The 13,444-nt window shown below is 36.1% G+C and overlaps 1 protein-coding gene across 1 annotated transcript in view; it reads left to right on the plus strand.

Annotated features, from left to right (window-relative positions):
- The window catches only part of LOC145767641 (A disintegrin and metalloproteinase with thrombospondin motifs 18-like), a 60,430-nt gene that overhangs the window by 9,970 nt on the left and 37,016 nt on the right, over positions 1 to 13,444 (plus strand). The window contains exons 3-4 of the mRNA XM_082579502.1: positions 3,470 to 3,798; positions 8,526 to 8,688. Coding sequence (XP_082435628.1) covers positions 3,470 to 3,798; positions 8,526 to 8,688 — 492 coding nt within the window. The remainder of the gene's footprint in view (positions 1 to 3,469; positions 3,799 to 8,525; positions 8,689 to 13,444) is intronic.

The following is a 13,444-nucleotide window of genomic DNA, read 5'->3' on the forward strand; positions in this document are numbered from 1 at the left end:
GCAATTGCTTTGAACGTTTATTACGAAAAAAATTGTACCAAAACATGTAAAACGAGAAGCGAAAAATATACTAGAGTAGTATATCACGATCGCACAAAAGTAATACCAAAAGTAGCGATAAAGCGAACAACACGATACGCACGCTGTTATAGTAATTCACGTTGAATAACTCACGGGGAGGAAAAGTAAGTTAATTTTGGGTTGATTCAACGTTCGAGTTAGCACAAATCGATTTAATTTTACCGGCGGGTTATATTGCGTAACAACAATGCCCAACAAGAAATTTACGTTTGTTTACATTAATTCGACATCTAACGACGTTGAATTATCATAAAATAACGTTCATTGCTCAACCAAGTACCGGTAACAAATTACTAGCTCCCTGAGAGAAGATTGCCTCGATTTACGTATGCACTAACATAATTTCGGCACAATTGGGATACTGCGAGCAACACAAAGTCTGTTTGATGAAGAACTAGATGTCAGAATCGGAATCATCAGATGCTGTATCGGAGGATGAGGTTGTCGTGTCATTACTGAAATCGGACACATCAAAAAGCTCATCACTTGGCTGTAAATCTACAATGTCTTCGCCGTTCGCAATGAAGCGTCCACGTTTTGCCGCTTTCGTGCTTTGAAACCAATCCACACGCCTCTTTCACAGAGCTCCATCAGGGTGTTGACTAAGGAGCAAATCTATGGCTGTGGCATAACGACTGGGAGGAATGTCTAACCCTAACCTTACAAGCGCTCGTGTGGCTTCGGCATTTTTATTGCAGACGCTAATGCGTCATTCATGCATCTGCGTCGGCAATTGCCGACACCAATTTCGAAGACTGAGAAACTCTTTCTTAATTAGAACAAAAATATCGAAAAGTATCGAAATATCGAGTATTTTTTCAGATATCGTATCGTTTTGTTTTTTTCAATATCGCCCAACACTAACCTGAGCCCAATAAGAGGCTCGCTCCCCAAACAAGATTCGTTCCAAACAAGACCCGCCCCCTAAACAATACATCTTTTCAAATAATAATCCATTAACTCAAAAGAAAGAATTACTACAAAGTTCACCAAGAAAAAAAGCAGTTTTCCACCAAAAACTAGCACTCTGGAAAAGAATCCGGTATGGGTGCAAATGCATTGAACATTTCAATTAAAATGCAAAGCAAATGCAGTGTTTGCTTTCTGCTCCCCGCCTCTTGGAAAGATTTCGTGCTTTTAATATCATCTTTGACCCCTGGGGGCCAGGGTCCCTGGCCCCAAAATTAATCTAAGTCTACGAGTGTCCTTTGAACCTCCTGTCTGCTTTTCCCCTTTGCGGATTCGCATTGAAATCCTTCATATCGTATTATTATGACGCATGGATACGTAGCCTACACTCAGGAGATGGTTCGATTCCACACCAAAGCGTTTTCTTTTTTTGCTGAGTGGTAATCTGCAATTCGTAAAGTACCTATGCTTTGCGTGTCGGATGTCCTCAGACAACAAAATCCGTCATTTTTACATTGATTAAACGTTGCATTTACATTGACACAGACGTTGAATCAATATAAAACTGTCAGGGTTTGCTGTCTGGGTCAATACCACCGTTAGGAATTATTGAAAGCGATAAAGCATAATTCTCAGAACGCAATTAAGATCAAAACAAAACCAATAAGCGAGAAACTGAACTTAACCTCTACATCCATCAAATGTCTACTTGGTAAAATACTTCCTCTTTCATTGTCGTACTTTGTTTCAAGCATTGGCTGCCGCTTGTACGAAGTGTCCAAGTTTCTTCGTCTTTTGCTATTTGTATTAGGTCTTACTCTTGGCTGATGTAGTTTTGTTGGTTTGTTTTTTTTAATGTGTGTCAATCTTTGTCTGCCTGGGCACATTATAAATGTTATAAAATACAACCGATAATATTTTTGCCATTGGATTCTCTATCTATACAACGCCCAATACAGAGATAATATCTTAAAACATAGTTTTTCACCGGTTTGCTCTTGTATCTCATTAGTTGTTTGCTGTTTTGATCAATTAGCTTTATCTTTGTTTGATGTGTTCCCAAAGCCTTTTAGCTGTTTAGCAAAGTTTCCATTGATTGGTAATTTTTTACTCAATCATTGGATTTGACGTCTTGCGATAGATACGATTTAGCGCTTGTGTTTTTATTCGTTTTACAAACGGGTTTCCTTTTCATTCAAGTAATAAAATAAAGGGTTACTGCTACTACGCGCTTTAATCGGCAAGCTCTGTCTCAGCCCAAGGTCAACAAAACATTCTCTTCTATGTTTGCTTTGTGTGTTTACTTTTTATAGTGACACCATGGTAGCTCTTTCCGCTTTAGGTTCTCCCGAGTTTTTATAATTTATGGGCTTGAACGCGATTTTTGACGTGTAACAACGTATTTTGATGGTTAAAGTTGTTCATGACTTTGTTTATTCATATTATCCCAGCGGGGGATATTGCCTGTAGTGTTAAAGCACTGTAAATCAAACAGAAAAACCTGTAATTTGTCCCAACATTTGGGTAATGAAAAGATTCCTTGTTCGTATCGCTTTGGTATTTATTAGTCACCTTAATTAAAAACCACATTTTGATAAGGAGTCGTAAAATTTTCCAAGAAGAAACACATGCTTCGTTTGCACGGCAATGCACAATTGCAATGCACAGGCTCTAGCCTAGATTGCCTAAGTCCATAGACCTCATATACAAAAACAATGGAGAAACTGCGAGTTCAATTCGACCTTTTCCATTTTGTTACCGTAGCTTTATTTTTGATTGTTTCGGAATTTTTAAATCATAGAGATTATATCTACTACTTATTTTCGACCAAAAAAATAAGCAAACGTACATTTTCTGAATTAACTTAGCAACAGACTAAAATTTGGCTATGTTATGATGATTAAGCAGCAATGCTACAGCACTCCAGTAAGCAAAACAGCTTTGTTTTGCATTACAACTATAGAATTCCATTTCAATAGATCAATCGATCTTGAGTTGTTTATGTACTACTACTTGCACTTAAGCAAACAGATAACCTCATAATCATTTTCTACCTCATGTATTCTCTTTGCATTAAAAGTACGGGATTCCGTGTACTTCAGTGGACTCTCAGGGGGTCTTTGGAAAGTTTAAAGGGAATCAGAAACCGTTTGATTGAAAAAAAGAGAGCGCTAAAAGTTGAGCACTACACTTCAATTGAAATAGTTCAGATTAATATTACAAAACTTTCATCGCTCTCGCTCAGATTCACTTTTAAAAGTGTTAAAGATGCAGGCTGAGTGTTTTATTGAAAGCGTGCGTGATTACAAAAAGATTGGAAGCCATTGATCCACTTGAAGGCTACATCAGAGAAAGACTCCGAGATGTTGCATCATCCTATTTATACTAAACTTTCTACTTCATACAATTGCAATTCATACGTTTTTATTATTTGTTTACGTTTTTGAAAACGTAACGTTTTGTAACATCATGTTTTTAGACTTTGAGATTGTCATCCCTTCTGCTGTCGACGAAGCTTTCCAGCACGTGAGCCACGTTGTACGTCACAAACGTAGTCATCGCCTCCGTCGTGACGTCACTGATAAAGAAAGCGACCAGCTTCGTTACGCAGTGTCGGGCTATAAGCACGAGTTTTGCTTTCACCTGGAACCGAACCACCGTCTCATTGCTCCCAACTTCTACGTGAAGCGAGTGAAGCGGCATGCAGAAGAGGTCTTGGAGAAGAGTGATGCAGCTGGATGCCATTACCATGGACGCCTAATGTCCCACAGAGGCGAAAAAATTGCCATGAGCACTTGCGAAGGGCTGGTAAGTGTTGCATGATTGTTTTTGATGTTTTCTGTCAAAAAGCAACACCTTCAAAAATTGTAGGGCAAGTTATGCATAGTTGCGTTGACAGGGGGTCCAGGGGTACTTTCGGACCCGTGACCGGGGTAATTTTAGGGGCCCATAACCTGTCCAAGGGGCCAGAAACTTGAAGAAACCACCGCGTATTCTTGCGATATTGTGCTTTATTATTAAAAATGTCTAACTTTGGAACCCGAAGATCTTGTTGGTACCGTACCCAAACTGTTCTCTCAACAGCCCTGCATAGAAACATACTTTTTTTAATTACTCCTAAACTTACTTAAATTCAAGTTGCAAATGCGTGATAATCAGCAGTCGGTCCTCAAAATATTGTAGAGCAGAAGATTCTTTGTCCGATTCCATAGCTTAGTTGGCATAGTTAGCTCTATTAGTGATTTTCTGATTAGGTTTGCCACGATTGCTCAAAAAAAAAAGTTGAAAATAAACAACGTTTGACCTTTCAACTTCTCAAAGGGTAGGCTCAGTTTGCTCCGTTACGTTTGTGTTTGTCTATTGTTGCAACATGGAGTATCGAATCATTTGCCTTTGAACTTCTTCATCTGGTTCTGCAAACGGGGATTCACCCTTTTTGCAGCAGCGAACACCAAAATCTTTGCAATGCAATCGGCAATCGTCATGTTGTTACTTTACCAACATGAAAACAAGTTTGGTTCTTGTCACATTGGTTTCACGTTTGAAAACCTAGAATCAACGTAAAAAAGACAATCTTTGCTTGCTGAGCATTAACCTTAGGCCTACTCATGTGGAAGCATGGTGGACTTGAAAATGTTAGTCTCATATTTGGTCAGTGGCCAACGATGCGTGACAGCATACAATATCACGCAATAGTGAAAATTAAATTTTGTTCTCTTCGGTTTGCAATTAACAAAGCCGGTGTTTCAATTTATTCGACATTATGCAACGTTGTACTGCAGCTCTGTGCTCAAATAAAATTTGCGGTGGAGGTGCTTAAAATTGCGTATTTTGTTTCAACATGATCGTTATATGGCGATATCGAAAGCTTAATATTTTAAAGAAAAAATTCACTTTTTTGTTCTGTGGTTTCCTTAGTTTTGTCAATCTACTCTATGATTTCAATTGTACATTTTTATAAACGGGCGGTTTTATTGTATTCTCGATCCTGTTTTAACTTTTCAATCCTTTTCAAAAGAAAACCGTTCAGTGTTCTTACAAAGTTCTTTTCCTTTTCAAAACACTTGACAGCCTAACAATGGCCATGAAACACAGCTGTGTACCTTTCACCTGATTAATGCTTGCTGTACATTGACCCAACGTTCATAAACGTGGAATCAGAGTAAAAAGAACCAGTTTGCCCACTAGGTCCTTGAAGGTGGTGGCATTGCGTCATTTTTTATTACGTCATTGGTAGATTCGAGAGTCGAAGTCATTTTTTCCCCTAGCTAAAGCTGTCGGATCGCCGCAGAAGAGTGTATCGCTCTCGAGGTTTTTCACAGTTCACCGGAAGTCAATACCCAGCTTAGAGAACTTCTATACGTTACCTTGGCATACATGAAGCGAAAACTAACGTCCACCTCAAATGCAAAGAACAAATTGTTATGAAATGCTAAGACTTCAAATCCACCGCATCAAGTTAACAAAATACTTGTGAATGGGGCCTAGCTCCTTGATGATTGACGACCTAGTCAGCATATCAGGTCTTTTTCATATTAATTTGACGTTTACAGATGTTAAATCAATAGAAGAAATAATTTGCTGTACTTCTTTTTTATATGTAGGCTATGTACTGACTACTGCTTGTTGAGATCATGCCGAGATGTGTATTCTTTGTAAGTTTTAAAGGCAGGGTTTTTTCAAGGTTTGGTTTTAGTGATCTTTTTAGATTTAAACAGATTACAGTGATCTTAAAGCTTTAAATTTGTAAAAGAACTGTTTGTGGTTGTGTTTGCATGAATTCTGTACTTTTATGGATATATTTAAAAACGTTTGGAAAAAAAGGAGACGCAATTTTCGTATCTGAAAATAATTTAAATGCAACAAAATCAGGCAATTTTAACATTGACCAATTTACCTTTTTTGGTCTTAAGGTTTTTCTTGAATATTGTTGAAAAAAGTTATAAATTCTTGACGTTTTTTCAAATTCAATTTTTTTTTTTATTGTGACATCATCAAACAAAGCACGTGAAAGAGATTTTCCCAAGAGTGACAAATGATAATGATCATCTTCTCATTAGAAGGTCCCACATCAGTCAATCAAATTACAATTAAGTTGACAGAAAACTCACGTAAGTTCATTAAGTGCTGGGATCAATTACGAAATTCAGTTTACTCAAATTTTTACCCATCTACAGTAGATTTATTCAATTGAACTTTCAAAATTGCATTCAGATAGCAAACAGTATGAGAATAATTCTCATTGATTTTATTTTTGCGTGAACAAAGAAATAGGAAAAAAATCTTGTTTTAAATAAAAAAAATCTTTTGACACGTTTTTGAGTACTCAGTAAACGAAGATCTTTGTATGCTTAAAACATAGCTGGAATTCCATTTTTCCGACATAATCGGGTCCATTGTTCGTAAAATTCGTACTAGTTCTTGCATCCTCCGCTGTGCACGATTTCGAAGCCCCACACTGAAGTATTTATTCAGATATCCAGCATTAAAACTTTGTCATTTGCTAAAAGAGACTTTTGCTCGAGCAACATTGTCAAAAGAACTTGAACAAATCTCGTTTTTTTAAAGTAGGTTAACAGTCGTAGGAAAAGTTTTAATTTTTTCTCATTGTTTTCGTTGGAGAAACTGTGAGTGTGAGATGCTTTGAGATTAAATATCCTTTTCTTCTTAGCAAGAAAATCAGTCTTTTTTGCGTTGATTCAACGTCTACTAACTTGCTAACGAAATAGCATGTAAATAGCGCAAACCTATTCTCTTATCCATAAAGTCTATTTGATCACAATGGCCTCAAGGTCCTCAGAGCCAATATTTGCCGATATTTGGACAATAGAATAAAACAGATATTCATAATGAATTTTTTTGCGGACAATACAAAATAACTGACTGCAGTCATGCAGTTGCAATTAAAATTCTATTTGCACAATCACGAAAGTCTTGACAGAAAAATGAAATTAAAATGATTTGTGCAAAAGTTTTACAATTTTTGCAGATTTTTAAGCTATTTATTATAACCCAACATGGCTTACTGCTTGCAATTTCAAGATTGCTTTCTATTTTATTATCTTCAATTGTTACTTTGTTTCCGGAGTTCGTTTGAAGAAATTATGTGTGGACCACGGCGGTGTGGACGAAATCGTAGTCAACAGATACGTCCTTAATTCCGGTTAACATATTCGTTAAAAGCACATTGGCATCATCCCATGAATTAATTAACGTTTCATGTAAAGCCAACTTTGATTGAAGCTTTAGCAATGTGGCAGTGTTTTTTTCATTGAAGCAATATTTGCATACACAGAATCAATGTAAAAAGTTATGATTTTTATCAGCAATCCGAGTTCCCAGTTGGAAGAAATAATTGGCATTCACAACTGGGATTATGCTGTAACTGTAACGTACTTGTGCCATCCTAATTATGTTAGATGACGTTGATGCAGCACAGTCGTTGTACTGTTTACAACTTTGCATAACTATGTTCAGTGTTCACACATGACATCCCAAGAGACGAAATACGATTAAAATCAAAGTTTGAAGATCCATTTCACATCTATCCATATCAGTTGCAATGAGAAAGGAGTTTCACTCTCTTGTGCTTGAAACTTCACACCAATCACGGCATGCCAGAGACAACCAAAACTTTCCGTTGTTTTTTTTACAATGAATGTAGAAAAAAATCATACAAAAAAAAAATTCCGAAAGAGTTTAAATGATAAATTGAAATATTATCTGCAAGCAGATCGTTTCATAAAACTACAAATAAACTACGTCAGGGAAACAAAACGTAATTACTCATTTTAATGCTTAAGCATCGATCAAGTTTGAATAGAAGTCAAGAATAACAAGCTGGCCTTAGTGAGGCCATAATGTTCTACAAAGTGCCTTTGATGACCAGTGAAAGATTAAGGGATTATATATTCGTCCCTCACAGCAGGACACCTGCACTTAAGCCGCTTATTGAAATCTTTTATGTTCAGCAATGTCCATTCGAAACGTTAATAGTGTAATAACCAACGTTTTTACATTCAACCTGGTCACTTTTTGTCAGCAGTTATTGTTTGCAGTGCCAATTTACGGGTAAAATCGCCGATTTGAACAAAACAACTGTTTAAGGCTAATGTAGGCTACTTTGCGGTTCATAAAAGAAGGCTACAGGACAGTACTCGGCCACTCGCAATTTGAATAATGAAAGTATTAATGATGATATTACGTACTAAACTGACTAAAGAATGCTATCAATGTGTTGGAGGGATTAATTAAGTGAGCCAACCCTTGAAGGACATTCGGTTTCACATCAGCCCACACGTGTTGCATTGAAAGTTGCTCCATTGAAGTTGCAACTGAATTCCTTTCATTCACTACGTATCATAATTCACTTATTCCAAATTGCTATTGCTTGAAAAAGCTACAAGCTTACTAAAAAGAAATTTTGGCTTGCATCTTGAAAGCTTTTGAAAGCAGATGGAACTTCGAACCACCAAAAGGTGTTTTGTTGAGTTATAGTGAATAATTTTATAAACAACAACAAATATGTTATTTAGACTGGACTTCTACGTACTAGAGAAGATGACTTTATTTTGGAGCCAGTACCAGTTCACGTCAATCACTCATTTGATGCCCCAATGCACCCCCACATTTTATACAAGCGTCAACACTTAGACCAGGGGCAGCACCGACTTCACTACTGTGGAAAGAAAAGAAAACGTAAGTTACATTCAAATACTTTTTAATTTTCTGTAACTTTTTGTTGCATTCAATGTTTGCAAAAAAAAAAAACGTTGCGAAAGTGTCCGAGAAATAATCTCTGTTGTATTATTGTAGCTTTGATTTTGAATTTAATAACGAAAAATAAAATAAATGAACGATTCCTTGAACTTTGCTGGTGGGACAGTTCTTCTCTTTTACCAGCTGCTTGATTGCAAATTTGTTTTAGATATAAAAGCAGCGAGTTTATGTCGTTTATCTGTAGAATGTCATTATATGGTACCACCATTGTAGTAATGAGTAAGTAACGTAAAGATGTCATACTCAGTCATTGAGCTTTGTAAACCCAATGGTAATGAGTAATGACCTAATAATTTAATGTAAAAGTGGCAATTCTTCTATCCATTTCAATATAGGGTTTGGTCAATAATTACATCAGTGTAAAACAACAATTATCTTGTCAATTTATTTTTGTAATGAAAGGAATTAAAGGCTGTACGGCTGGGCTAACACTTACAAGTTCTTTGAGATGCAGACAATGAAGTCTTTTTATAATAATGATGCATTTCTCGTAGTGAGGCTAGTGAATATAAAAATTGACCCTTCGAAGATATTCATTCAGAATTGTATTATGTCTTTAGCTTGACATTGCAAAGTTTTGCATTGACACAATTTTAGTATGGATGCTAACCCTCTTCTCCAAATGTTGCTTAACATGGTAGGCGGTTTATTCGCATTCATATTCCTTCATCACAGTTTTCTCGAATTGGAAAATATAAAGACATTCAGTAAATCAGACCTTTTTTACATTCATGGAACATTCCGAAACGTCTAAAGTTAATAGATTCTCTCTATTTGTTTATCTCAATTATTATTCAAAACAATATTTTTGTGCATATGCTGGCGATTCTATCGCCAAAGCAAATTGATTTGGAATCATAATGATAAATGCAAATTACCAAAATAACTTTCCCTCGTATTGTCCCAGAAAAATAATTGTTAAACCTTCACCTCCTTTACCTTGGATAGTCCCACTCCGTTTTTTTTAGTTGACCTTAGTGTGAGTTTTGAAAATTCTTAGTCGATTGATATTTTGCCTTCTTGGCCTTGTTAAAGTACCACACATGCATCGTTTTAACAACCCAAATAAGCTTCGCCCATTAAAAACTAAGCTTTTTTGTCATTGGGCTTAACAAGAATCTGATGAATCAAGGCAAAGATTGTTATGGGGCTTTCAGTGTTGCCTTTACAAATCGCATTGTGCCCATCCATTCAACAAGCTCCCCAGACAGCAAATCCGTCATTTTTACATTGATTCAACGTCTGCAGACGTTGAATCAATGTAAAAATGACGGATTTACTGCTTGGGTCAAAACAAGGTAATTGAGAAGAATGGATGGTCTACCACCAGTGATTGTTTATGAAATGAATTAAGTGCAACTTAGTAGATAAAAGAAACAACAAAACATTTTCAACCTTATTGACAAACAGTCATTCAATTGCGATGGTTTTTTCAGGAGGTTCCATTTTGGTGTAAAAGTTGCGTAACCTGACGTAAAGCCGACATATGAACTATTTATAGACTCACAACTTGAATTTTCGTTCAACTTATTGTTATGATAGTGCACGGGGTCGCCTTAACCAGTGACCTTACCAGAGGTCACTGCCAGGGAGACAAAACGTAGCTGTAATTCTTTCCTGGCCACGTATTTGATGGAAATGCCATATATTATATAATTATTCTAAAAGTATAGTTATAATAGTAGTTATTATTATATACTATTAATATTACTTACATGACACCATCCAGGCATGAACCGAACTAAATTTGACGACACTGGGCGAGCTAGCTAAAAACCGTGACTCATGGAAACAAATAAATCATGTTGATGCACAATCTGCTGCAAGCGGAGATGGCGATTGAATATATTAATATTACTTATATGATTAATACTATATATAATACTACTAAAAACAGAATACGACTATTCACTAGGCTTTTAATAAAACAGTATATTGCATTTTTCCGATGACTGCAGAATAGGCTATCACGATGTTGAAAATGATACCCAGCTTTATTTCCGCCGTTTCGTCAAAAAAGCGTTCGACATTTTGGAAATAAATCTTTCTTCGTCTAAAGTTAAATTAGTTCGTTGCAAATTCACATCTCTCTGACTGCAAATCAGTCTTTTAAACATCAATTCAACGTCTGCACATGATGAATCAAACGTAAAAACGAACTAGTCTGCTAACTGGGCTTCCATTCACTTATCATCCAACACATTTACCTAACACAATATGAAAGAAAGAACCAGCACTTACGGTATATATCGAATTTACGTTTTAACAACGCTCATGTAATGATATAGATGTTTTCAAACATTAACATGCTTGGCGTTTTCTGATTGTCCAATATTTTTCATATCACTTGATTAATTTTTCATACATGTGTTTCTCATATCAAAAGTGAATAATGCCACACAATTATGCTTCTCAGTGTACAGTAATGCTGTTGGTGTGGTTGTCACAGTTGAAGGTTGGCGGGTATTTCAAATTCGTTAAATGCTTTCCCACGGTATGAAGGAGGAGGCTGTTGCGTTGAAGTTTACAAACACGTCTAACTTTACAAATAACTTGATTATTTTACGAATTTATCTGTAAAAGATAAACACGTTTTACAAAAAAGCAGTTTAACAGAACAGTTTCTGTTTCTTAGTGCTTATGTTTTTAACCGCATTTTCTTGAAAGCCTCGTGTGTTTCTTACGAAAAAAGGTCAAACATTTCAAAAAAGCTTTCATAGTGCTTGGTTCAAAAACTTAAGCCCTACAGTCTGTAAGACTGCTATAGATGCCTTTTCCCTATCTAAGCTACTCGATATCAAACAGGTTGTGTGCAATGTATATTGTATATATATGTTTTTACTTACAAGAAAAAGCTGACGAGGAAAACATCAGTAAACACACAAAAAATCAAAACAGTATAAAATAGAAGAAAACAGAATAGTAGTGGGTAAAGGAGAAAAATGCACTTTTCGGAAACTTGCCCTGGATAAGAAAAAAATTGAGAACATCTACTCTATAGAACATTGGTTCCAATGTCGCACATATTAAACAGACAAGCAGTAGACATGGTTTAAACTGCACTGACTCGTGTGAACAAGAAACGAACATTTCATTGCGCCATGAAAGACAAACTTGAGTGATTTCGCTGAGTTGATGTGATGATAAATGTTCTCACAAAATAACTTTGCTTTGTCCTTTTGACAGTAATGGAGAAGTCCTGCTGAGTACTTTTATAACCCCGAAGAAATTTCACACTTTAAATCGGTAATTGTTTGAATAATTTGCGTTTTCTCAAACACTTGAATGACAAAAACGCGAAGTTTACTTGCAAGGTCGCCGATACAAAGCACAAATGAAAGCTATTCCCTCTTGACCCCAAGCTTTGTGACCATTTTAAGAAGAGCTGCTATAAATCTCGCAAAAAAAACATGTTTCAAAGTCTGTGTTTCCTGTAGTGTAAAACGATTTGTTTTAGCAGAGTTAGCAGAGTTTTAGGTTTATTGTTTTCACCATGAGCAATGATTACAGTGAGTTGGAAGACAAATGCAACAGAAAATCTTTTGAGATGAATTTTTTCAGTTTTAATCATGAGCGATTTGCGCCTACGTTTGGAAACAGTGCAGTCCATCAGTCATGTCCCATTATCTGCAAAATTGGGAGCCTAACACAAAGTGGGTCCCTGAGTCCGTTACATAATTATCCCCCGAAAGGTCAAATGCAGCTTAAAATTGTCTACGACGTATGTGCTGATTTTAGCAGAATACGATACTTTTCGTGTCTGGGATAAGTTGCAACTTGCAAGTCTTGTAACCCTCGATTGGTCAAAAACCCTATTTACGAAAAGTCGTAAATTTTCATGCGAACTTAGAGTTGGCTTTCTTTAAATTGTCGCCGTCCAGTGCACTAGCACTGGCGCCACCGATAAACTCTATTGGATGGTTTCAGCATTATCCATTAAATTCATCACAAGGAAAAGTGTAGAAAAAAAATTCCTTTCTGTCACTTTGGTTTATGCGTTGCGGTGACAATGTAACTGTCGATGTGTCGATGACGTGTCGATGACAACAATATTTTGACAGGTTTACAATATTGCTCTTTGGAACGTAACTCTCAAGTCAACTTCACCAACAGTTTAATGGCCGACTTGTGCCAAAACTGTAGTGTATTTTAATCACATTTAAATATACACAGACAATGACTAAACTAGTGTCTCCACTGTCGACAAAATATAAGCATGAAAGAGTAAACTGTGTAGCGTTTTGAGAAATATAGTTTTGCAAACAAACTTGCAGGGAAATTTTTTGTCACAAAAATGACACTGCTTCTTTATTTATGACAAAGTACCTCCACAATGGCTTCACCTTTCTTGTTCTGTTAAACTTCGTGAAGTTACTGAGCATTTCATTTTTAGAACTACGATTACTTTCCTCTGTGGTATTAGCCAATAAGAAACACAATTGGAAAACACCCTTATTTTTTGATAGAGGGATATTTTTCCGAGTGATTATTTTCCAATCGGGATATTTTCCGTATGGATAATTTTTGTCTAGACATTTTCCGTATGGATTTTTACCGATTACCACCCATTAGTAATTTATTCCATCCACTCTAACAATGCAATAATTAAAAAAATAACTTGGAAAACTGTGCTCGTTTATTGCGTCTTCTTTTCGTAGTTTTTTTATTTATATGA

Source organism: Aplidium turbinatum, chromosome 1, assembly GCF_918807975.1.
Source record: "Aplidium turbinatum chromosome 1, kaAplTurb1.1, whole genome shotgun sequence".
Lineage (NCBI taxonomy): Eukaryota > Metazoa > Chordata > Ascidiacea > Aplousobranchia > Polyclinidae > Aplidium > Aplidium turbinatum.